Raw genomic sequence first — 22,619 nt, forward strand, 5'->3', positions numbered from 1 at the left:
ACATTCTGTCTTTATTCCATTTTGATGTAAATCATTTAGGGCAATAAACACAGTGAAGCAAAGGTGAACGCTATGGTCTGAATGTTTGTGACCCCCCACCCCCAAATCCATGTGTTGAAATCCGACTATCCAAGGTGAAGGTATTAGGAGCTGGCGGCTTTGGGAGGTGACTAGGTCACGAGGGTAAGCCCTCATGATGAGACTAATGCCCTTATAAAAGAGGCCTGAGAGAACTCCCCTCTGCTTTCCCCAAGTGAGAATGAAGAAGTCAGCAGTCTGCAACTGGAAGCGGGGCCTCACCTGACCATACTGGTATCACTGTAAAATTACAGTTTTCAGCTCTGTAATTCAAAAGAATCGGTGATGAGATGATTTAAGTGTAAATGTTCTATTTCCATTTAGCATCTATTGATTAATCTTACCTGAGTCCATTACTAGTATAATGGCTGTAAAATGGTGATTTTTCTTATGCTGTCATTTAGAAGATAGAAAAAAAATCTAATATTTTTGCTTTGGTATTAATTGGGATGCTGATTTTGTTATACATAGTTTAACATTAACATTTAAGAAACTTCTTTAATTCAATCACAAACATTTTTCTTTGTTTTCATTAACATCAGAATTGTTTATTTCCTCCTGTTTTAGTGATAGTAGATAGTGATGATATTGTTACTAATAATATTTATTAAATGCTTACTCTGTGCCAGGTAACTGTGGTAAGTACTTACAGTATCTCATTTGGTCCTCATAATCCCTAAGAAATAGGTACTATTATTGTCTCTATTTTCCAGGTGAGAAATCTGAGGATCAGAGAGGTTAAATAATTTCCTAGGGTCTGATTTTCCACCCCCCGTGATTTGAGATTTGGGATAACTTCTTTTTTACCTAGTTTTGTTGAGATGGCATTGACATATAACATTGTATTAGCTTAAGGTATACAACATAATTATCTGATATTATATATTCCAAATGATTACCACAATAAATTTAGTTAACATCCATCACCTAGCATAGTTACAAATTTTTTCTTGTAATAAGAACTTTTAAGATCTACTCTCTTAGTGGCTTTCAAATATATGATATAGTATTGTTAACTATAGTCACCATGCTGTACATTATTACATCCTCAGAACTTATTTATTTTATAACTGGAAAGTTTTGACCATTCTCACCTACGTCACAACCCCCTTAGTTCCCCCACCTCTGGCAGCCACCAATCTGTTCTCTGTATATATGAGTTGGTTTTTTTTTTAGATTCCACTGGATGACTTTTCTTTCTCCATTGTTCCTTAGGGGGCTGAGCAACACTGAAGCATAAAACTCTAAGGTTTAAATCTTGAAATCAGGGATTATAGAAGAAGAAAGTGTGGTGAAGGAAAAGATGGAGAGTAAAGTGGAGTAAGGGGAGGAAAAGAAGAGGGTGAGGTATTCCTTGTGGTCCATTTGAATGTGAGCTCCATGAGGGGAGGGACTTTTGTCATTGCTCTACCTGTAACATGCAGAAGATTGGGATAACTTCTTTTTACCTGGCACATAATGAGGACTCTGTAAATATTTACCAAATTGTGGGATTGTGGTGCTACTGTAGTGTGGATGGTCCAGTGTATGGAAGCTGAGGAGGTGTGCCCATCACATTTCCTTTATGAAAAAATTTACCATTCAGTTGTAGAAGTGCAGTTGACTGGCAGCCTTAAGCTGGTAGTGCCTTTAGGCTCTGCCTCAGCTCTTAAGCAGAAGCCAGGATGTTGCCAATGGCTGAACATGGAGGTGGGGTACAATTGCCTGCCCTTTCTGCCCAACATGGTCTCGTCTAAGAGGCACTCTTTGCTCTAGAGCTCTCCATTGGGTTGGACAAGACCCTGTCAAATATCCATCATGGTCTGAGGCTTTCTGCCCTTTCCTACTTCTTCCCTACTTATCCCTCAAAGACCATCCCCATAAACCTCTTTTATTCCTAACTCCATTTCCATGTTTGCTTCCTGAAGGACCCAAATGACAAAAGCTGTGACAATTGCCTTGAAGCCTCATTATCAACTTGGTGCAGGATTATCTCTCAGGGTCTGATTTACTCTGGGTGATATTTCAATCTTCCTAGGCCTCAACAGTCTTCGTGGCAAGGTTATGTATCTAACTCTTCAAGGACAGTGCTCCTCAAAGTCTGTGGACTTGTGTCAGTCCATGAACTATTTGTTATTACCTGTCCACCACGAGATGAGTGCAGAAATTGAGAATAATCATTTAGAAACTATAATGGCAATTCACCATTGCTGCAACAGTCATGATCAGTGAACTGATTTTTTTGAATAGGGTACGGATTAGTTTGGTTGTTGTTGAACTCACATGGTGAGTCCCCGTTGTGTGAATTGTGCAGTAGGACCAATATTGCACCTTGTGATATTTTAAAATTAGTTTGGTAATTGTGACCTTAACAATGTATAAAATCTGGAATTTATTGCTTTCAGCAAAAGTAATTTAATTTTAAAGATAACTTTAAAGGCTTATTGTTGGAATTGGCAACTGATGAAGGACTGAAGATGAATTTTGAAAATTCATCAGTTGTTTCATTTTAGATAAAGGCTGAAAACGAATATTCTTACCTTGCTGAAATTACTTAAAAAACTCTTCTTCTAAATATTGTATGGCAGCTGTAATTGAATAAAAAATCCAAATAACTCTTCTTCCATTGCCATCAATTTATCTCTGTGAGACTAGTTTCTCTACTCTGGGTATAAAAACAAAGTTATCTTTAATTTGGCTAGATTAGAATAACAAACCAGAGGAAAGCTCATTTGCTACTTTAAAAACTTTAGGGAATGACATACAGGGTGTTCAAAGTTTTTTGCTAAGTTATGACTGTGGAATAATAGTTAGGCATGTAAAAATGATGCTTAATTGCTTATACTACGCTTTTAATGAACAATATATACAACTTTTGTTATTTTTTTCCTTGTATGCTTGTTCTGATTGTGTTTACTGAAATGTAATTTTGTTTTTGAAACTAAGAATTAAAAACCTGGGCTTGTATTTTGCCTATCTTTCCCCCCATTTTTGAAGTAACTCATTTTTACTGTATTTTACAAAAGTATCTCTTAGCGACGAATTGTAAAAATAATTTTTCACACGGATAATTTCCACTACGGAAGCTGTTCTTTTGGAAGAGGCTCATTTTGAGGGGTACAATGGCAGTGTAGTTGGAACCAGGGCCCTGGAATGAGATTCTGTGAAAGTAAAACCTGAACAAAGCTTTAGTAACTAACATTTTTTTCTAGTTAAATTCGCTCAACCTGTATTTGGAATGTTGAACAAATACCAAGTTAGGAAAAGGAGCCCAACGCCTCGTTCCAAACGCCTCCATAATGTAGTCCACAAGCTCTTTCAATCACTGCCTTTGAGAGCGGAAGGAAAAGAAGAGGGGCGGGCCCAGCAGCGTGAGGTCATCATAGAGCGCCGCTCACGCCGTAGGCAGAGTCGGCGCCTCATTGACGTCACCGCCGGCCGCCTGCTTTCCGGGAGACAGGAGTGGAAAGACAGTGAGGTATTTTTCAAAGCTGGGGTTTGACTTTTTCTCATGCTTCTGCAGAAGTCCGCTTTTCTTGTGATGGGGTCCCTCTGTCATTCTCTGGCTGCTGTGAGGAGCGAGGTCGGGCCTCCTAGCCTTCCGCTTTCCCACCTGAGCGCTGGGGCCAGCCTTGTTGCAGGACCCCCACTTCACTTGCCCTGTGGTTGCTTGCAGGTTTTGGCTTACCTGGCTGGGCACCTCACGTCTCTCTTAGTCTGACCTTGGCCCTTTTTCTTCGCTCCTTAGTTCCGCCTCTCAAATACTGGAAGGCGGAGAATTTAAAAACACATGTCTTTACAATAATTTTCAGCTGCCTTCAAGCCATGTTTAAAACGGAAGGCCAAGGGGAAAGATGTAGAAGGGTGACTTTCCTATGTCATCCACTTCTATCAATTACATTCATGATCACGAACTTCCTGCAGTTGCTGTATTAGCCCACCTGAGATGGTGGGCTGATTTCGACCCTCAGTCGCAATCTGTAGTGGATAATCTAAAGAAAGTAGTTTTACTTTATGGCCCAGGAAAGTTTACTTTATGGCCCCGCGTTATTCAAACTTTTGTTCGCTGTTTGAAAAGATCTTTAATGTCTTCCTGTTTGTTGACTGCAATTCAGTTTGGCTTGATAAAGATGCATCTGCCCCAATGAATGTTTGCTACCCCACTTGTTAACATTTGGTCCATGTGACTGTCAGAATTGAGACTTAACCGTATGTTGACGTTGGATCTGAAAATAACCAGATAATCGCTATTGAAATTCATAGAACTGTTTGTGATTGGTTGAAATGATAGTACTCGTTGTTGAAAGATAAAATAATGACAGCATGAACAATGTTTTTTTCTCTTCCATTTTCTTAAATAATTAAAAAAATTTTTTCAATTACAATATTAGTTTCAGTTGTACAACATAGTGATTAGACATTTGTATAATTTACGAAGTGATCGCTCGGATAAATCTGTTACCCATCTGACACTATACATAGTTATTAAAATATTATTGTCTGTATTCCTTATGCTATTCTTTACATCCCCATGACTATTTTGTAACTACCGATTTGTATTTCTTAATCCCTTCTCCTTTTTCATTCACTCCTAACCCCCTTCCCAGCTGGCAACCATCAAAATGTTCTCGGTATCTATACATTTGGACAATGGTTTTTCAAAATAATCACAAAAAAATTTCAGTCAAAAGATGTTACAGTTTTCTGCAAATAGCTGTGTTGTATATATTATACGTCAGAAGTGATAGTTTCTCAACTACTGTTAACTTTTTAAATGACTCAGCTACTCTTTCCAAATAGTTGACCCTTCAAGTATGGCTCTAAATAGTTCACATTGGATTAGGTTATTTGATCATTTTATTATTAATGTATTGAGTGCTAATTGAGCCAGGCATTGTTCCAATAGCTTTACTTGTATTATTCTTTTTTTTTAATTTAATTTTTTTATTGGGAATATTGCGGAACAGTGTGTTTCTCCAGGGCCCAGGACCTCCAAGTCGTTGTCCTTCAATCTAGTTGTGGAGGACACAGCGCACCATCACATGCGGGAATTGAACTTGCAACCTTTTTGTTAAGAGCTTGTGCTCTAACCAAGTGAACCATCCGGCTGCCTCTGTATTATTCATTTAATGTCAAAAGAGTCCTAGGTACTGTTATAATTATTTTAGAGATGAGAAAAATATAATAAATCCCATGGTTTTTGGAAAGTAATTTTGCTGCTTTATATTTATAATTTGGAAAACACTTCAAATTTAAACATTAGAATTAAACTATAGAAGTAAATTCATTATAATCTGATGTAATTATTCATCTCAATCTTAAGCAAACTTTACAAGTTATATTTTATTCTATCATCAGACTTTGGGATAAATTTGTTTTTAGAGGTTAACATCTTTACAATGAGGAAATCTATCTTAGAGATTTTACTATAAGTCTGAAGGAGAATTACAGGTCACCCTAACATGGACTGTCTGCCAAAGACAGCAGTATTTACTGAGAGATTGTTATTGTTGTATGTACATTTCAGTATTATATTCTCAGATAATGCAGTGCAAAAAAAGGCATTACAATAATAGAATTCTGGTTGCAACATCTGCAGATGTCTCTCTAGTTCCAAAAAAATTATACGTTGGATTTGTTATCTAGCTTAGTACATAATTATGTGTAACTCTACTTGGCATAGGGATGGAAACAGACCCAGAACGTACATTATCATATGTTTTTCTATTTGATCCATGTGGTGACTCTAATATTTATGTCTAAACTAATCCGATATTAATATTCTCCAAAATTTGGTTCCAGTTTACTTTCATTGGTTTTAGTCAGTTAACAAATAGTTAACTAAGTAACTAATATGTTGTAAGATATTGTGTTAGTCATGTGAAGATACAAATGTCATGCAACATTAATCTTGCCTTGAAGGAATAGCCTAGTGGGTAAATAGCCAGTGGAAAGTTCTGAACAGAGGAATGATATGATCTGATTCAGATTTTTAACAGGTCGTTCTGGCTGCCTGAAGAACAGATTGTTGGAGATAGGGTAGTTTTGTGAAAGCCAGGACACTTACTAGGAAGTTGTTGTGATAATTCAGGTGAGATGATAGTGGCTTCACCGGGTGGAAAGAAGTGAATGTGGTGAGTAGCAGTTCAATTTTGGATGTATTTTGAAGGTAAAGCTAACAGATTTGCTTATGGATTGAATGTGGGTTGTAAGAGTTAAGACGATTGTCAAGGTTTGGGGCCTGAGCAACCAGAAGGGTGAAATTGTCATTAACTGAGAAGTGGAAAACTATGGGAGGAACAGATTTGTGGGGGAAGATTAGGAGTTCAGTTCTGACATGTGAAGTTTGAGATGTTTGTTAGTCGTCCAAGTGGAGATGTTGAGTAGGCAGCTGAGTCTGTTAAGTCTGGAATTCCGTGGGGATGTCACTGCTGGGAAAGAACATTTGGGAGTTGTCAGTGCAAAGATGGTATTTAAAATCTCAACTGGACGCAGTCACCAAAGAGGGAATGTAAACAGAAGAGAGAAGCAGTAGGAGACCTGAGTCCTTAGGCATTTTAGCCATCATAGGTTTGGGGAGATGAAGAACCAGCAAAAAAGACGTAAGGAACAGCTAGTAAGGAAAAAGGACAATGTTGAGAGTCTAAAGTGGAATTCAGGGTGAAGTGGTGTGTTCTATTTTGTCAAATACAGTTGATGGATCAAGTAAAATAAGGATCGACACCCTCGGATTTATCAAGATACACAAGAAGGAGTATTGTTGATGGATACATGAGTATGATAACTGTGTCTGGAAAACCTTGGGAGCAAAGAAGAAGAAGAGACTACTTTTGTTTGGATGATACGGGAGCTTTTATGGAGGAGGGGGCATTTGATGTTGGCGTAAAGGATTAACAAGTTTCACTAGGACCACAATACAGGGGAGAAGGGTATGGAGGAGTATTCCAATCAGAGGAAAAAGCCTCACTTCTCTCTCAGTCAGTTGTTTTAAAGATGCTTTTGCATGTCCTTATCTTCCCTCTGTGCCCACATCCAGTTCCTCCTGGGTAACCATTCTTGTTCCAGGCCTATTGAACACTGCTGAAGACATTCACAGAAGACACAAACTATTGCCACCCAGTCTCAGTTGGGTCATCTCTCAGTTTCCTGACCTTAATCGGGTCCTCGCTTGGTTGCCTGATAATTTTTTTACTTATCCCTACTCTCTTCCTTTTTCCGTGGAAAAGGCTGATAAGAAAAAAATTGATTCATTTGAAATATGATGTTGGAGGAGAGCTCTGTGGATCCCTTGGACCGCCAGGAAGACAAACAAGTGGGTCCTAGAGCAAATTAAGTGTGAAACATCCTTGGAGGCAAAAATGACAAAACTGAAGCTGTCCTACTTCAGGCACATCATGAGAATGCAGGGTTCTTTGGAAGAGACAGTAATTTTGGGAAAAACAGGAGGCAGCAGGAAAAGACCAAATATGAGATGGAATGACTCCATAAAAGAAGCCATAGGCATGAGTCCACGGGAGCTGAGCCTGGCACTTGAGGACAGGACAGTGTGGGCATCACTCATTCATAGGGTCATAAGAAAACTTAACACGCATATACAAGTGTGCCTCCACACTCATGTATCTTTTTTCTTCAAATCAAATGGGATGTATTATGTATGGTGTTCTTCAATTTTTGGTCACTTTAATCTATTTTAGGAGTCTAAGCTCTACTTCATACTTGTTCACTGCTGCAGAGTTTTTCATTGAATGAGTATATCATAATTGATTTAACTAGTCCTTGTTAATGGACACATAGGTTTCCTGCTTTACAGTTTCAGTGTTTTAAAGAGTGTTGCAGTGGATGTCATTGAACATTATCTTGTGTGAAAATACACATTTCGAGAAGTAAAATTTCTGGGTCAAAGAATTTGTACATTTATAATTTTGAAGCATAGTGTCAAATTGCCCCACAAAAATGCTCACTTTACTCCTAGTTAATAGTGAATGAGAGGCTGTTTCTCCTCACCTTTGCCCATACTAAGTACTATCAATCTTTTTAATTTTTGCTTGTTTGACATGAAAAATGGCATCTTGTTTCATTGATTTATGTTTCTTTAATTATGAATAAGATCGAGTAACTTTATGCTTATTGGACATCTGGATTCCTTTATTTGTGAACTGCAGATTTTCTTTGTTCATTTTTCTTTTGGGTTGTATGGTGTTTTTTTAATTTGTTTGTTTTTTTGTTAAATTGATTTTAGAAGCTCCTTTTATCTGTCTTTATGTTGCATGTATTTTTCCCTAGTTTTTCTCTTGACTTTAAACTTAGTTTGTTAATTTTCTCATGCATACATCTTTATAAGGGCCAGGTAAAGATACAAGACATCACCATTTTTCTTTTTTAAGAAGGAAATTTGTTACATTCTTAATTAGACACCCTCCAATGTCAGACTTTGTTGGAAATGTTAGTAACACAAACTTCATTTGAAGTCATAGGCTCTGTCTTGTTTTCATGAATTTTGTTTAGCAGTTGTCACCAAATTGGTTGTACCCAGTAAGTAACCTATCTTCCCACTCACCCCCAATTATATTTGGAATGAGATAAGATATAATGGAACTGCTTAAGTATTCTAGACTATACTTTTATTGAGTTGTTCCCCAATTTATGAGCTGAGTTATTTTCTAAAAGTTAATTTGTGAGTTAGCTATCTAATTTCACTATAGAAGCAATGTACATAGATTTTTAAAAATCTTTGCTCTTAAAGTGTAATTAATCCATGAAGACTAACTTTGCTTTTTAAAAGCAAATTCAAGATGTTATATAATTTTACCCCTATGTATTTTAGTATTCATCTTTATAGGCATATTTTCTGATATAACTATAATGCTATTTTCGTAGATGACAAAAATTATCAGTAATTTCTTGGTGTTATCTAATACCCAATCCATATTCAAATTTTTTTCTCTCAAAAGTATCTTTTTACACTTGTGTATCTGACCAAGGTCTCTACATTACATTTGGTTGTTATATCTTGTAAGTCTCCTTAATCTCTTCTTCATCTACCTCTCCTCCCTTTTTACAATTTTTTTCTTCATGCCATTTACTTGTTACAGAAGCCAGGCCAATTGTCCTACAGAGTATTTCTCATTCCAGATTTGTCTGTTTGCTTTCTGGCGGTGTTAACTTGTTTCACTATCCTCCATATTTCCTGTGAAATAGAAGTTAGCTCTAAAAGCTCAATTAGATTCAGATTCAACTTTTTGGGGGAGTTGGAAATGCTACACAGATGGTGCTGGGTACATCATATTGCTTCACACGAGGCGGTTCATGACATGTGTTTGTCCAACATGTAGTGATTGAAGATATGAGTAGAACCATGTATTCAGGTGTTGTCAGTCTCACCCCTCTTAAAACTTCCCGATCATACTTTTATCTGTTTGTGATCTTTGCCTAAATCTATAATTTCACTGGGGCTGCAAAATGGTATTTTGAAAAAAAATGTCATTTCCTCCACATCTGTGAGCTGCAATTTGAAGTCTAGTTCTGTTGCTTGGGAACCTGATAATCAAGAATAACAAAGCTGTTGTAGGAAAATGCTGTCAGAACGTCATCTTGGGATCCCAGGAGTGCACCTTTCTTTGCTGTAGTACTGGTGGCTTAAAGGAGAGTCATGGTCTTCGTGATGGGCCGTCTTGGCTAGGCGACAGCCCCCAGATATTCAGTGAAAACCATTCTAGCTTTTGGCTGTAAAGGCAGATGTGATTAACATCCACAATCAGTTGACTTTAAATAAGGAGATTATTCTAGATAAACTGGGTGGGTGGGACTGACGCAATCAGTTGAAAATCTTTAGAAGCTGAGCTGAGACTTCCCTGACACGAGGAATTTCAGCTCTGAAAAGCAGCTTCAGCTGGTAGCCAGGAGTTTTCCAGCATGCCCTTCCTTCAAGGCCCGCCTTGCAGATTTCAGAATTACTTTGCCAGCCCACAAGTGTGTCAAACAGTTTCTGGTAATCTCTTCATACAGACCTCCTGCTGGTTCTGCTGCTCTGGTTGAACCTGGCTGGTACCCAGAGCAACTGCTCTGACTCTCCTGTTCTCTGACAAAATGGGGTGAGGAGTGGTTGTGAGAGTCAGGGGGCCTACTTTGTTTAGGGTAACCATATCATGGATTGCTCAGACTGGGAATTCTGGGAGAGAAACGGGGAGCTGAGCAGAGGGCAGGCTAAAACAACGGGTTTAAACTGGGGCTGTCCTGGGCAAATTGAGACAGAATCATTCTGTGTGTCAGCCACTGGTGTGTCACCAGTATAACGCAGCTCCCTCAAGGAGCGGACACTCAGAGGGAAGTCAAGTAGATCCACAGATGGCACCAGATAGTGTTTTAAGTGACACGGCAGCTTGTAGTTGTGTTTATTCAGACAGCTGGGAGGGTGGTACTCAGAGGGTGAAAGATTAGAGGGACTGAGCATTGGCACATTTGGAAAACTGCCGTCACAACTATAACCTCAGGATTGGAAGCGGGGAGCCATGAAAGCTAAGGTTCATCAGAAAAGCAAGGGCCACATCATAAGGGCCTTGGCACCCATCCTACAAGGGGTTTGGAAATCAGATTCAAAGTGGTGGGGAACGATTGCAGCGTTTTATGCAGGGCTGTACCATGGCCAGACTATCTTTATAGAAAAATCATAATTTGTAGCTTTCTAAAATTGAGAGTGGAGAAAAATTGACAGTAGGAAGACTACTCAGGCTTTCAAAATAATCTAGTCAGTGAGAAGGGGGGAAGCTTGCGGTGTAAGGAGATCGGCAGCCTTACTGACAAGAATGATTGGATTTGGGGGCTGAGGAAGGAGTGGGGTTACTCCCAGGATCTTGGCTGGACTGACCTCCCTGAAGTAGAGAATTGACGGGAGGAGGCAGGGGCATGACTTCAGTTCTGTGTGTGATGCTATGCACCCCTCTTTTTCTCCTGTGGGTACTATGGCTTCCATACCAGTGAGAGGAGAGGAGCGGAAATAACACCCTGCAGGGATTACTGGGCAGGGTTTCCCCACCTCTGCCCCTTAGTTTCAGTCAGATCTTCCTGAAGGATGAAGAGAAGCACATTTTCTCCTGCCCTCTTCCATGTTTCCCCCTCTGCAGCTTTAGGAGGAGTAGGTAGAGGGGTGAGGGATTCCTATAGAACCCCGGAGGGGAGTGAGAAGCAAAGGTGGGTGAGTTCTTTTCTATTTTCTCTTTCGACATTTTACTGTGTACTACCTTGGGCACATTATTGGAACTCACTGTAGCTCGGTTTCTTGTTTGTAGGAATAAGTGAGTTAATTTGTTTGGTGTGCTAAAATAGCACCTGGCTGGCTCTAGGCGGTGGTGTTCCCATGCTCATACCAGACATTCGCTGGTTCACCCTGGGGTCCCAGTAACAAAGGGAACTGAGGGAAGTTTCTGCAGCTCCCTCCAAAACCTTTTCCTGAAGAAGGAACCAATATTCGGGAACTGTGTATATAAAATGTTAGAAGAAATCATTTGAATTAGGGGGGAATTTCTGATAACGGAAGAACCTGTACATTTTAGTCTGCCTTGCCTGTATTTTTTCGTTAGGTAAATGGCAAGCGGTTCAGTTCAGAGTTAATGAGGGTAATTACTCTTACTTACTGCCTCACTGTCAGTGTTCACCCTGACCCATTTTAACAATAAATAACTACTTGTTTATTGGGGCTTAGGGACAGGGAATAATTGCAGGAAAAATCCCTATTATGATTCTAGAGAGGGAAAATATTTTCTAATAGAAAAATTGGATGAAAAAATTTACATTTAAATAAAGGCTTTTTTGTGTTTTTTATACTTGCAGTATTTGTTAAAAGCCAAAGTACTTTACTAAAATATGCCTTTTTAAATTTTATGATTATTTTTATTACAAATTTAATACATGCTTTTTGAAATAAAACTTAATAAAGAATAAAGAGTTTAAGAAATGAGTCTGCTTTCGTCCGACTCCCTAATTCCTGCCCCTTCTCTGAGAGAATGTCCATTTTTTATGGCTCTTTCCAGATCTTGTTCTACATATCTACAGATACAGGTTTAAAAAAAAAACAAATGGCAAATGTTACACACATTGTGTTATATACAATACTCTATGACTTTTTTCAGCTGTTTTCCAACCGATGAATGTTTAGATTATTTCTAGTATTTTGTTATCTCGTAGTTTATTTTTTCACCATGTTTATTGCCTGCCAGGTAGTGCTAGTGAACAAAACGCAAAAATTCCTGCTCTCATCAGGTAGTTATCTTTGGAGGTGGACAAACAATAAACGAATGAAATAAATATGTCAGATGCTATTGAGGGTTGTAAGGTAGAGAAAGAGACAGGGAGTGCAGGGCGGGATGGGCAGGGAGGGCATTTTAAAATAGGGTGGTCAGGAAAGGTTTACCAGTAGATGACAAGTAAAGATCTGGCAGGTAAAGTACTAGGCTCTGAAGCTATTGGGGTGCGGGGGGGACGTTAGTACAAAGGCCCTGAGGAAGGGGCAGCCTCATCTGATGTGAGCGGAGCAGATGGCTTTGAGGCAGTAGGGACTGAGCGAGGGGACGCGTGGGAGGCAACCAAGAGGGCAGGTTGTGGTGGGTTCCTAGGGCATTGTAAAGACTGTCTTTTACTCTGTGTGAGGGGGCAAGCCTTTGGAAGTTTCCTAGTGGAGGTAGGACATAATCTGACTTAGATTTTGAATAACCACTCATTTTCTTTCTAATAAACTCCAGTCAGAAACAAAGGAGGCCATTTAGGAGGCTATTGCAACAATAGAGGCAAGGCACAAAGATGGCTTGGACTGGCTTGGACCAGGGTGGCAGCTGTAGAGGTGACAGGATGAAGTTCGATTCTGAATATGTTGTAAAGATAGGGTGAGAGAGGAGTCAAGGACCACTCTGACATTTTAGGGCTGAACAACTGGAAAGGCGGAGTTAACCATGAAATGAGATGGGGAAGATTGCAGCCAGCAAGATTAGGAATTTCGCTTTGGGCACTTTCTGCCAGAGAATCTGTTAATGTTCAATCACAGGTATTGAGTACGGGGTTGGAAACGTAAATTTGGAGTTCAGTGGGGTGGGCAGGGCTGGGATACAAACTTGGAGATACAAACTCAGTTTATTGTAATTTAAAGCACTGAGCTCACCTAGGGAGTAAATTAGAAGAAAAGAGAATCAAGGACAGACAGCCCTTGGAGCATTTCAGGGGTGAGAGGCTGAGGATGTGAGAAGGATGCAGCGAAGGAGACCAAGAAATCATCTGGTGAGGTGGGAGGGAAACGAAGAAAATGTGATGCCCTAGAAACCACATGAAGGGAGTCAGGGATGTTAAATGATGAGAACTGAAACTTGACCGTTGAATTTAACAATGTGGCTGTGGGTGACCTTGAAAAGAGCCACTCTGAGAGAAATAGGAGACCTGTTTGTAGTAGATTGAAGAAAGAATGGAGAGAAATTGGGACTGTTAGTGTAAGCAACTCTTTTGAGGAGTTTGTCCTGAAATGGGGCTTTAGCTGTAGTGGGATATGAAGTCAAGATGTTTCTTTTGTTTCTTGTCTAAGATGGAAAAATGAAATATTTTGAGCTTTATGGATAATGATCCAGCAGAGGGAAAAATTGATGCAAGATAAAGTGGAGGAAATGCAAAGAGTTTGAGGAGTTCATTTTGATAAATTTTTATGCGTGTGTGCGATTTCTTTAGGCCAGATTTTAAGAGGATTTCCTGAGTTAAGGGGCATGTGCATTTAAAAAATCTGTACCAATTTATATTCTATCTTTAGTGTATATACCCTTGCTAGCATTGAACTTTGATAATCTTTAAAATTATTGCCAATCTGATGGGTGATGTCTTCATCATTTTAATTTGTTTCATGCTTTGTAGGAACTCTGTATAATCTAACTAAGCCTTTGTTATATTTTGGCAAATATTTTCTCCCAGGCTGTTTCTTTTAACTTTGCTTATGCTATACTTTTACTATATAGATGCATTTTTTCCAGTTTTTATGTAAAGTCTGTCAGCCATTTCCTTTTATAGCATTTGGGTTTCATTTTGGGTTATATAAATATTTTATATAATCTCTTAATATGTTTATTCTTTTAAATTCATCTGGAGCTTTTGTGTATGTTATGAAATAGGTATCGTAAGTTTTCCATCTTTTTCTGTGTTCTTAACCAGTTAAATACCATAGGAATTAACTATTTCTTGGGTTTGGAAGAAATGACCTATAATATCTTCTAGGCTTGGCTATTTTTGGAGGATAGATGTTTTGACTTATTTTCAGTTTTTTCCCCCTATGGTAATAATGTATTTATTTGGTTTGTGTACTTCTTTTAGGTTAGTTTTGACAACTGATTTTTTCCCCCCAGTACCTTATTCTTTTTATCCATATTTTCAAATTTATTGATTTAAAATTTTACATAAAGAGAAGAAATAAATGAGTCTATATTTGCACTATGTCCCTTGTACTTGCACCTTTATCTGGGCAGCAGATGCTGGAGCAGTTTTTTCAGAGCTCTAGAAATTGGGTTAGCTGTTTTCAGCCCGCATGGCCCAGCTCTTACTGTCCTTCACTTTTGGGTTATTTATTTCTAGATTCTCCTCTTTTGTTTGTAAGGGATTGCAGGCTCCTTGGCTGTGTTTCTTATTGGTCTGATCCTGTTTGCTCTTTAGCTTACAAAAATTTCTACTGTTGAGGTCTACCGATGGATATGTGCCCCTCTTGGTTTCCAGCATTACTATGGACTTATTTTTACATTTCTTCTGTCATTTTTGGAGAGACTTTTGGGAAGGATGGGAGGCAAATACGGATTTTTGGTCAGCGTTTTGAAATAGGAAGTCACCATTCTTTCCTGTGTGGTTTTCTTTTATTACAGTTCTTTGTTTAATTGCTAGTTGCACAGTAGTTGGATAGTAACTTTGCAACACGAGTAGTGATAGGTGGACTTCACTATTTTTTTTTTAAATGAACCCAGATGTCTCAGTGGAATACATATACTCATTGAATAGAAATGTTGATACATTGTGACTAAATATTCAAATAGTACTTTTTAAACTTAAATGACATAGTCATAACATTTAGAATTATAAGGGTCTTTACAGATCGTTAGACCAACTGCCTGATTTTATGGATGAGGTATTTGAGGCTCAGGGAGATTCAGTGATTTATCTCAGGTGGCAAAGTCAGTGACCGAGCAAGATGCAAAGCCCAAGTCTTTTTCCTTCAATTGTGTTGTGCTATTTGCTATTTTACACTTTCTTGCTGTTCTCCTTAACTATGTAACAAAATAGTTATTTTCAGCTATTAAAAAGTTTTTTAAACCTACAGATGGTACATATGGCTTAGAATTGCTTCTGAAATTTGGTCTTAGATACTGTAAGAAATACATTGATGTGGATTTTGCTTTTTCTCACATCAATATTGTGATATAAAAATGAATTTTAAAAGGATGGGCTGTCAAGGTATGATCTAGCCTAAATGAAAACCATATAGTTTATTTCTCCCAAGTTTCTTCTTTTCTGTTTTATGTGATTTGTTGACTCTTTGAATTTTATTAATATTTTAAATAAGCTTAAGGAATATATATAAATATAAATGTAGGCTTGAAAATGATTTTAGTAATAAATAATCATGAGATATTTTAGAATCTAGGATTTCCCATTTTAAAATTTAATATACCATGCTGCTAGATCAACACCTAAATTTAGAAGGGCCAAAATATAAGTTTTTCAAAAAGAAGAGCTTTGCTTATCGTTTTTTTCAGCAAGCATTAGGGGATATACTTATCACACTTTCATTGCTTTGCTTGGTCTTTAACTTCAACAGAAAGTTTTTTAAATGTCGGATTTTGATTGTTGATACTCCATGTTTGATAGTCATGTCTTTAGTTCTTGAAAAGCATGGAGGGTTTGATGTGTGTATTATTAGTGAACTTGGGTGGCTCTGTCTCCCCCACCCCCCATTGTCCCCAAGCAACTTAAGAAGAGGGCAAATTTGAATGTAGTTGCTCTAGAATTATATTCTAAGAGTTGTTTAATTATTTTCAGGTTTTAACTCTTTTAGCACTTGTGAAATATATGATATGACCTCTTGATTTTTTTTTTGTAAACTAAAGAGCCGTGTGTCTCCAATATGAATTCTAAGAATTTACTTTTTTTCCAGTTGTTCATAATGGCAGCAGAGGAAATTAATGAAGACTATCCAACAGAAATTCATGAGTATTTATCAACATTTGAGAATTCTATTGGTGCCGTAGATGAGATGCTGAAGACCATGATGTCTGTTTCTAGAAATGAGTTGTTGCAGAAGGTACTTTAAAAACGTAATTTCTAAAAATGAAATTCATAAAACCAAGTGCTGTGGTAGGAAACATAGAAGAAGAAATAGATTAATGATATATGCTCCTTTCCCCTTTTATTTATATTTTATAAGTGTTTAGGTATTTTTAGGGGAAAAAAATACAAAACAATTTTAGGAAATACCTCTTAACTATATTTTTATTTTGACTGTATTTGGTTTTGAAAAAAAAGGAGCACTCACAGTATTCTTTTTGACAGACTCTATCATTGGCCTTTTAAGTATTACAATGATGTTATCAGGGTTTCTGGAAAGCCTATAGGACAAAAAGAGTAAATTGACTTTGACAGTCGAAAACAAATCTCATTATGTTTCTTCTGTCTTTGGTAGTGCCTAAGCATTTTAGCCTGCTTCTTATACATAAATGCATCATGTACCATGTTTATATTGATAAATTACTTTTGACGTACAAAGCCCAGATCGTAACTCCTGAAATTAAAATAATTCAAAAGAATGTTTCTTGGATTATACACATTCCTCGTCTAACTAAAGATGGTACCCTGAATTGAAAATTTGTGGGTAAAAATCACTGGTTAACAAAACTTCTTTTGCAAATTATTTCCAGATTATTTGGTTATTGGATTATAGGAAGTGAAAAAAACATTTCTTTGATACATTGAGCCTGGTGAAAGTTTAAAATATTACGTGATGGTGCTGAAAGTTTTTATTTCTTTCTCTCTTTTAATAGTTGGACCCACTTGAACAAGCAAAAGTGGATTTAGTTTCTGCTTACACATTAAATTCAATGTTCTGGGGTATGTATATCACTTTGGAGTTAATCAGAAAGCAAATTATTTATTGTGTCAAAGGTGATTTATTTTTTAACTGCTAGCCATTTATATACAATTATACTTTATGACAACTTTAATAGTCAGATATTTATTTCTCTTAAATCAGAATACCACATACCTGTGAGCCACACATACATTTATTATTACGTAGCAGTTGAATAATTTAAGATTTAATCTATCTCTTGTGTGACTTTTTCAGTGAGTAACTAGTTTCTTTAATGAATGTTCTTAATTAACATACACACCATTTTATTTCATGAAATCTTTCTCTTGTAGTTTATTTGGCAACTCAGGGAGTTAATCCTAAGGAACATCCAGTAAAACAGGAATTGGTAAGATTGCAGTGGATTTCGTTTTACTTTGCATGTTTGTTTGTTGTAGTATTCCTGAAGTTCGTCACAGTGCCTTTATCACACTAATTGTGGAGGACAAAATTATTTAGAGTTGAAATTATAAAAGTGAGTCAGATTTCATCATGTGTTTAGTTTTTCTTTTTCTTACCTTTGTCAGAGAATTGGTGTTCCATATGGAATACCAATTACATAAATCTCTGGTTGGGAAAATGTTACAATTCTAGTAATTATTTATAACTTCCATATTATTTTTCCTATAAATTCTTGAAATCCTGTTCATCTCTACAACTGCCTTTAACAAAAAAAAAAAAAAAAAAAAAAAACCAAAAAACTCTTACACAATTCTTAAAAGTATATTCTAGTTGATTTACTAGCAAAGACGGGAAAGTTTCTCCCCCACCTTTTCAATTCTTCCATTAATTCATTTTCTCAGCAGTAAAGAATCCAGTTCAGCAACAAAGCTAAAAGCTTTTTTGGCACCAGTTGTATGTGTACTGTCCAGTAATTCCGCATTAGTGACATATTTACAACCTGTAATAAATCTTCGAGGTTTGTCTTTGTATTCCATTTAGATGTATAAGTACAGTATATAAGGTCTGGTATCTTAGAGATTTGCTGACTTCAAAAATTAAATTAAATCATTCAATTTGGAAGAGAAAAAATAGAAATCAAACTTATGGTAACCTCCTCAACCTGGCTTTATGAATAAGAATATTAATATATTTATTTGTGTTTATAAAATATAAGGTAAATATATATGTGAAATATACTTGACACTGTATTATTGTTCTCAAGTCTTATGTTCCATACAACTTAGGAAGTACTTGGTCATTTTTTAAAAAATGAGTAAACCAGATCTGTTTTCTTCATTTTGTTAATGTGTGGACTAAGACATTTTCTTCTTTTAAAGTTCTTGGGGGGAAAATACATTTATTTTTAAATACAGAAATTGTGAATAATACTTAAAGCAAAAGTATATAACAATATAATACACAGATTTTGATTTGAGCAGTGATATTGACTTTAAATCCTAAGAAGTATGCATTGTGTCATCTGTTTTCAACTTTCTAATACGTATGGACTTTACATTTATAAAATTTCTCTTTTTTCCTTTAACACAAAGTTATTTGGAATATTTTAATAGTTGGTTCTGTCTTTGGAAAAGGATAAAATCAACTGTCTTCTTTCTCCCTCAGAACTCATTTTATGGAGGAGTACGTTCATATTCTGGACAAGGGTTGACAAATAAAAAGCATACATAAACCTATTCTCATTTTCTGACCTCGTGACAGACATCACTAATTGATCACAGAGTTAGTGTGTGAGAGATACATCGTGAATAGGGAAAGGCATTGAAAATAGTCAATTTATTCATAAAAATATTTGAGTGTCTGTTAGGAGCCAGGCATTTCCAAGTGAGGTGATTCCTCAGTAAATAAAGCCGATAAGTATCCCTGCCCTGTGGCAGACACCAGGCTATCTAGTGGAGGGAGACGAATGATTAATATAAACAAACAAATGATACATCTATGAACATATAGTATGTTAGAAAGTATGTGTTACGGGGAAAAAATGTAAGCATAGCACATGGTGGGGGGATTGGAGTGCTTGGGTAGGATGCCATGTTAAATGGTCATGGCAGGGCCTGTTCACAGGCTTAACATTTGAACTGACTGGAAGGAGTGGGGAGTGGCTGTGGATCTTGGGCAAAGGTCATTGGAGGCAGGGCTGGAGTGGGTGTGTGTTGTGAGGACTTTCGCTTTTGCTCTGGGAGAAATGGGTGGCCTTGAGAGGGTTTTGAGCAGGGTTGTCAGTCCTTTACAATAAAAGACTTCTAAGGTTCTGCAATTTTTGTGTATGTTTATATAGCTATTCTGATTATTTTAATGAAACTTGCTTTTAAGCAGTGATCAATCATTTACTGTGCTATTTTATGGCTCTCATCACCTTTATTTCTCCAATTGAAGTATAGAATAGCTCTTTATTCTGATTAATGGTCTCAGAAGATTTTAATGGTACGGCAACCTATTATGTTTCTCACCTTGTTAAGTCTGATTAGAACTGTATATGTCATTAGGAAATATGTGCTTATCAATCACGGTTATGAAACTGAATTAAAGATCTTGTATTTTCATTCTGCTTATTTTAATTGTGACACTAGAAGGTAACATAAAATAAATAAATCCTGCCTCATCCATTTCCTGTTTAGAAAAATTTTAAGAGAGTTTAGTTTATATGTTGCAAGTATATGAGAGCTCTCTTTTAGATTGTAGACTTCAGGTAGATAAGAGTTAATATGTGGATTTAGGTTAATGCTAAATTAAAGAATGTATAACCACATATAAACAGTTCAATGTTTATCTTTGTAGTGATGTCTTAGTATAGTTCTCCCTCTTTTGAAACACTGAGAACACTTCTGAAATGACTTTTTAATGTCCGTATACCCCCAGACTATGAACTCTAGAAGGGCATGGAGCAAGTTTATCGTATTCCCTTGCATTTACTAGCTCCACTCAACAGGCAATAAATACCTATCTATTGAGTTTAACTGAGGTATAGTATAATAAAGTTAGTGGTGGTGAGCAGCTTAATAAATCTATTGCCTTCTTTTTTTGTTTCGTCTTTAAGGAAAGAATCAGAGTATACATGAACAGAGTCAAGGAAATCACAGACAAGAAAAAGGCTGGCAAGCTGGACAAAGGTGCAGCTTCAAGATTTGTAAAAAATGCCCTCTGGGAACCAAAACCTAAAAATGCATCCAAAGCTGCCAATAAAGGAAAAAGTAAAAATTAACATTTTGGTTTTGATGTGCACGTGTTCAAAAAGTACATCATTTTTATTGTTTTACACAAAAAAGGTGATGATTATGTGGCAATGAAAAGTTTAGATGTATTCCTTATTGAGTTCATATATAAAGTTTACAGTTAAATTTGTAATGCTAAATACTTTTTCCCCCAGAAAGATTAAGTTATCTTTATTGATTTTCCTATAGAGTGCTATGAAGTTTTTTAACATTGTGGTATGTTTTATATTTATAGTCTATCATGTCTCTTGACAGGACTTTTATTTTCTTATGTAGGTCAATCTTTCAAGTACCATTTTATAAGCAACTATGAAATTTAAGTTAAATGTTCTTTGTAAACATTTGTCTATTTTAAATGAATAATGACTTTATGAAGTATGCTGTCTGAAGGCTGAAGTTATAAATACATCTGTTTTCACTGTATATAAGAAAAAATGAAATGACTGAATGTCCATTTTTTTTTCTGTGTCGTTACTTCATGTTTTCATGATTTTGGGAATTGCTTCTTTTGATATTTGAAGTGTGAATTTAAGACTTTAAGGTTATACTTTAATTCTTGGCACTTTGCCTCTGTGTCCCATTTAAAGTAAAATATATTCTCATTAATTTTAGATGGGAAATGAGGTTGTGTATTGATGGCTGAATTTTGGCATAATGGCTATATCCTGTCAATAAAGGCTGTAAATGTTGTGGAGCTGACCTGTTTATTTTTCTCTTTTGATTAAACTTGCCCTTGAAATTAAGAAGATAGGTCATAGAAGTCATTAGGAATATAGACATTCATGAGTTTTTGTTGTTGATGCTTAGTGCCCACAGTTCTCTTGGTCTCACTTTTCAGATTGTTTGATCACATGTGTGTTTTGAGGCTCTATCAAGTGCATACAAGTTGTTTTGGAACAACTTTCTATGTTATATGCTGTCACTTAAGCAGAGGAGAAATCCAAATGAGATTACATTGTGTTTATATTCTGATTTTTCTAATATTTGTCACAGAATTCTGTGTATTAAAATTATTTTTTATGTCTAACCCATGAATTTTAATTATATTCCCTCAGTGCTTTCACTCTTTGAATCCACATCATTATGTGTAGGAATGCCAAGAACAGTAAAGTACTTTAATTTTTGAAAAAGAAGTTGTTAAAATTTTCTGTGTGATTAATTCTCCATAAGTAACCTTGAATAAATGGCTTTCGTGATTTATGGTAGTGTATATTGGAAACAGTCTTAAAATGTAATGGATTTTGTGAAGCACGTTGAACTCTTTCTATGACACATGGAGAGTCACTGATAGATTCAGAAAGTCTTCTGGCTCAGATGTCAGACAGTTTTTGAAGTGGAAGAACATTTATAGTTCTTTACTGTTTTTTCACCTTCATTCTCTCAAATTTTTGTGGTTTTTTTTTAAAAGTAACTTGATGGGAGAGTTAAAGTTATTCAAATCAAGTGTAGTGTACATGTAGCCTTATTTATTGCAAACTGTAAACTTGCATTTCTGTGTGTTTTCTGATTTCATAAATAAAAAATTAAAAATGTCATAGTTACAGAATATCATTAGCCAAATTATTTGTTTGTGAAACTCCAACTCTATTTTGTTAAATTGGAGATTCTTAGGTAGATAAGACTTTCACTGTTTATTAGTAGAAATAAAAAACAGTTTGGGTGTATTCCATTTTATTATACATAATTTTAAATACTTAGCACATAATAAGGAGCTGAATGGTAGTAGTGCATTGGGTTGCTTATTTCTTGTTTATTTACTTCACAAATATTTAATGACATTTATGTTGTCAAATACTGAGCTAGTTTCCAAATAAAACAACTCCAGCCTTTATTCTATTTTTATAAAGTGTTATAAAAAAAGTCTTTTTGTTCAATTCGGTTTTTCAGAGTTACTGGAAAATTTATGACAAATTGTGCTCATTAACCTTAGTTAGAACCATAGAGGGTGAGGGGTTGATCTATTTGACTACGGTGCAGTTATTAACATAGTTTGTTCCAAATGACAGTCTGCTCTAAGTTTAGATGTTAATTACACCTTTTATTAATCTCTTTGGGAATTAACAAGTTGGAGAGGTTATAGCTATAGATATTTTTAAGGTTGGAATTATAGACTATTAATCTAATACTAAATAATGAGATTTTGTCTTTTAATATTATTTTAAGTACAATTTTCTTCTTGTTCATAGTTGCAGGATGGGAATTCATTTTAGTAAAGTAGAATATGTTAAGAGGAAAATTGAAGCTTGAATTATGGTTCCTGG

At 36.2% G+C, this 22,619-nt stretch overlaps 1 protein-coding gene across 1 annotated transcript; it reads left to right on the plus strand.

Moving 5' to 3' along the window:
- Positions 1-3,454: 3,454 nt before the first annotated feature.
- On the plus strand, positions 3,455-21,893 carry C1D (C1D nuclear receptor corepressor). Its single transcript, XM_033124292.1, has 5 exons — positions 3,455-3,535; positions 16,217-16,363; positions 17,100-17,166; positions 17,479-17,534; positions 20,184-21,893. The coding sequence occupies exons 2-5, from the start codon at positions 16,226-16,228 to the stop codon at positions 20,346-20,348; spliced, it is 426 nt and encodes a 141-aa protein (XP_032980183.1). The 5' UTR covers positions 3,455-3,535; positions 16,217-16,225; the 3' UTR covers positions 20,349-21,893.
- The last annotated feature ends 726 nt before the right edge of the window (positions 21,894-22,619 follow it).

The sequence above is a fragment of the Rhinolophus ferrumequinum genome, chromosome 13 (assembly GCF_004115265.2).
Source record: "Rhinolophus ferrumequinum isolate MPI-CBG mRhiFer1 chromosome 13, mRhiFer1_v1.p, whole genome shotgun sequence".
Taxonomy (NCBI): Eukaryota; Metazoa; Chordata; class Mammalia; order Chiroptera; family Rhinolophidae; genus Rhinolophus; species Rhinolophus ferrumequinum.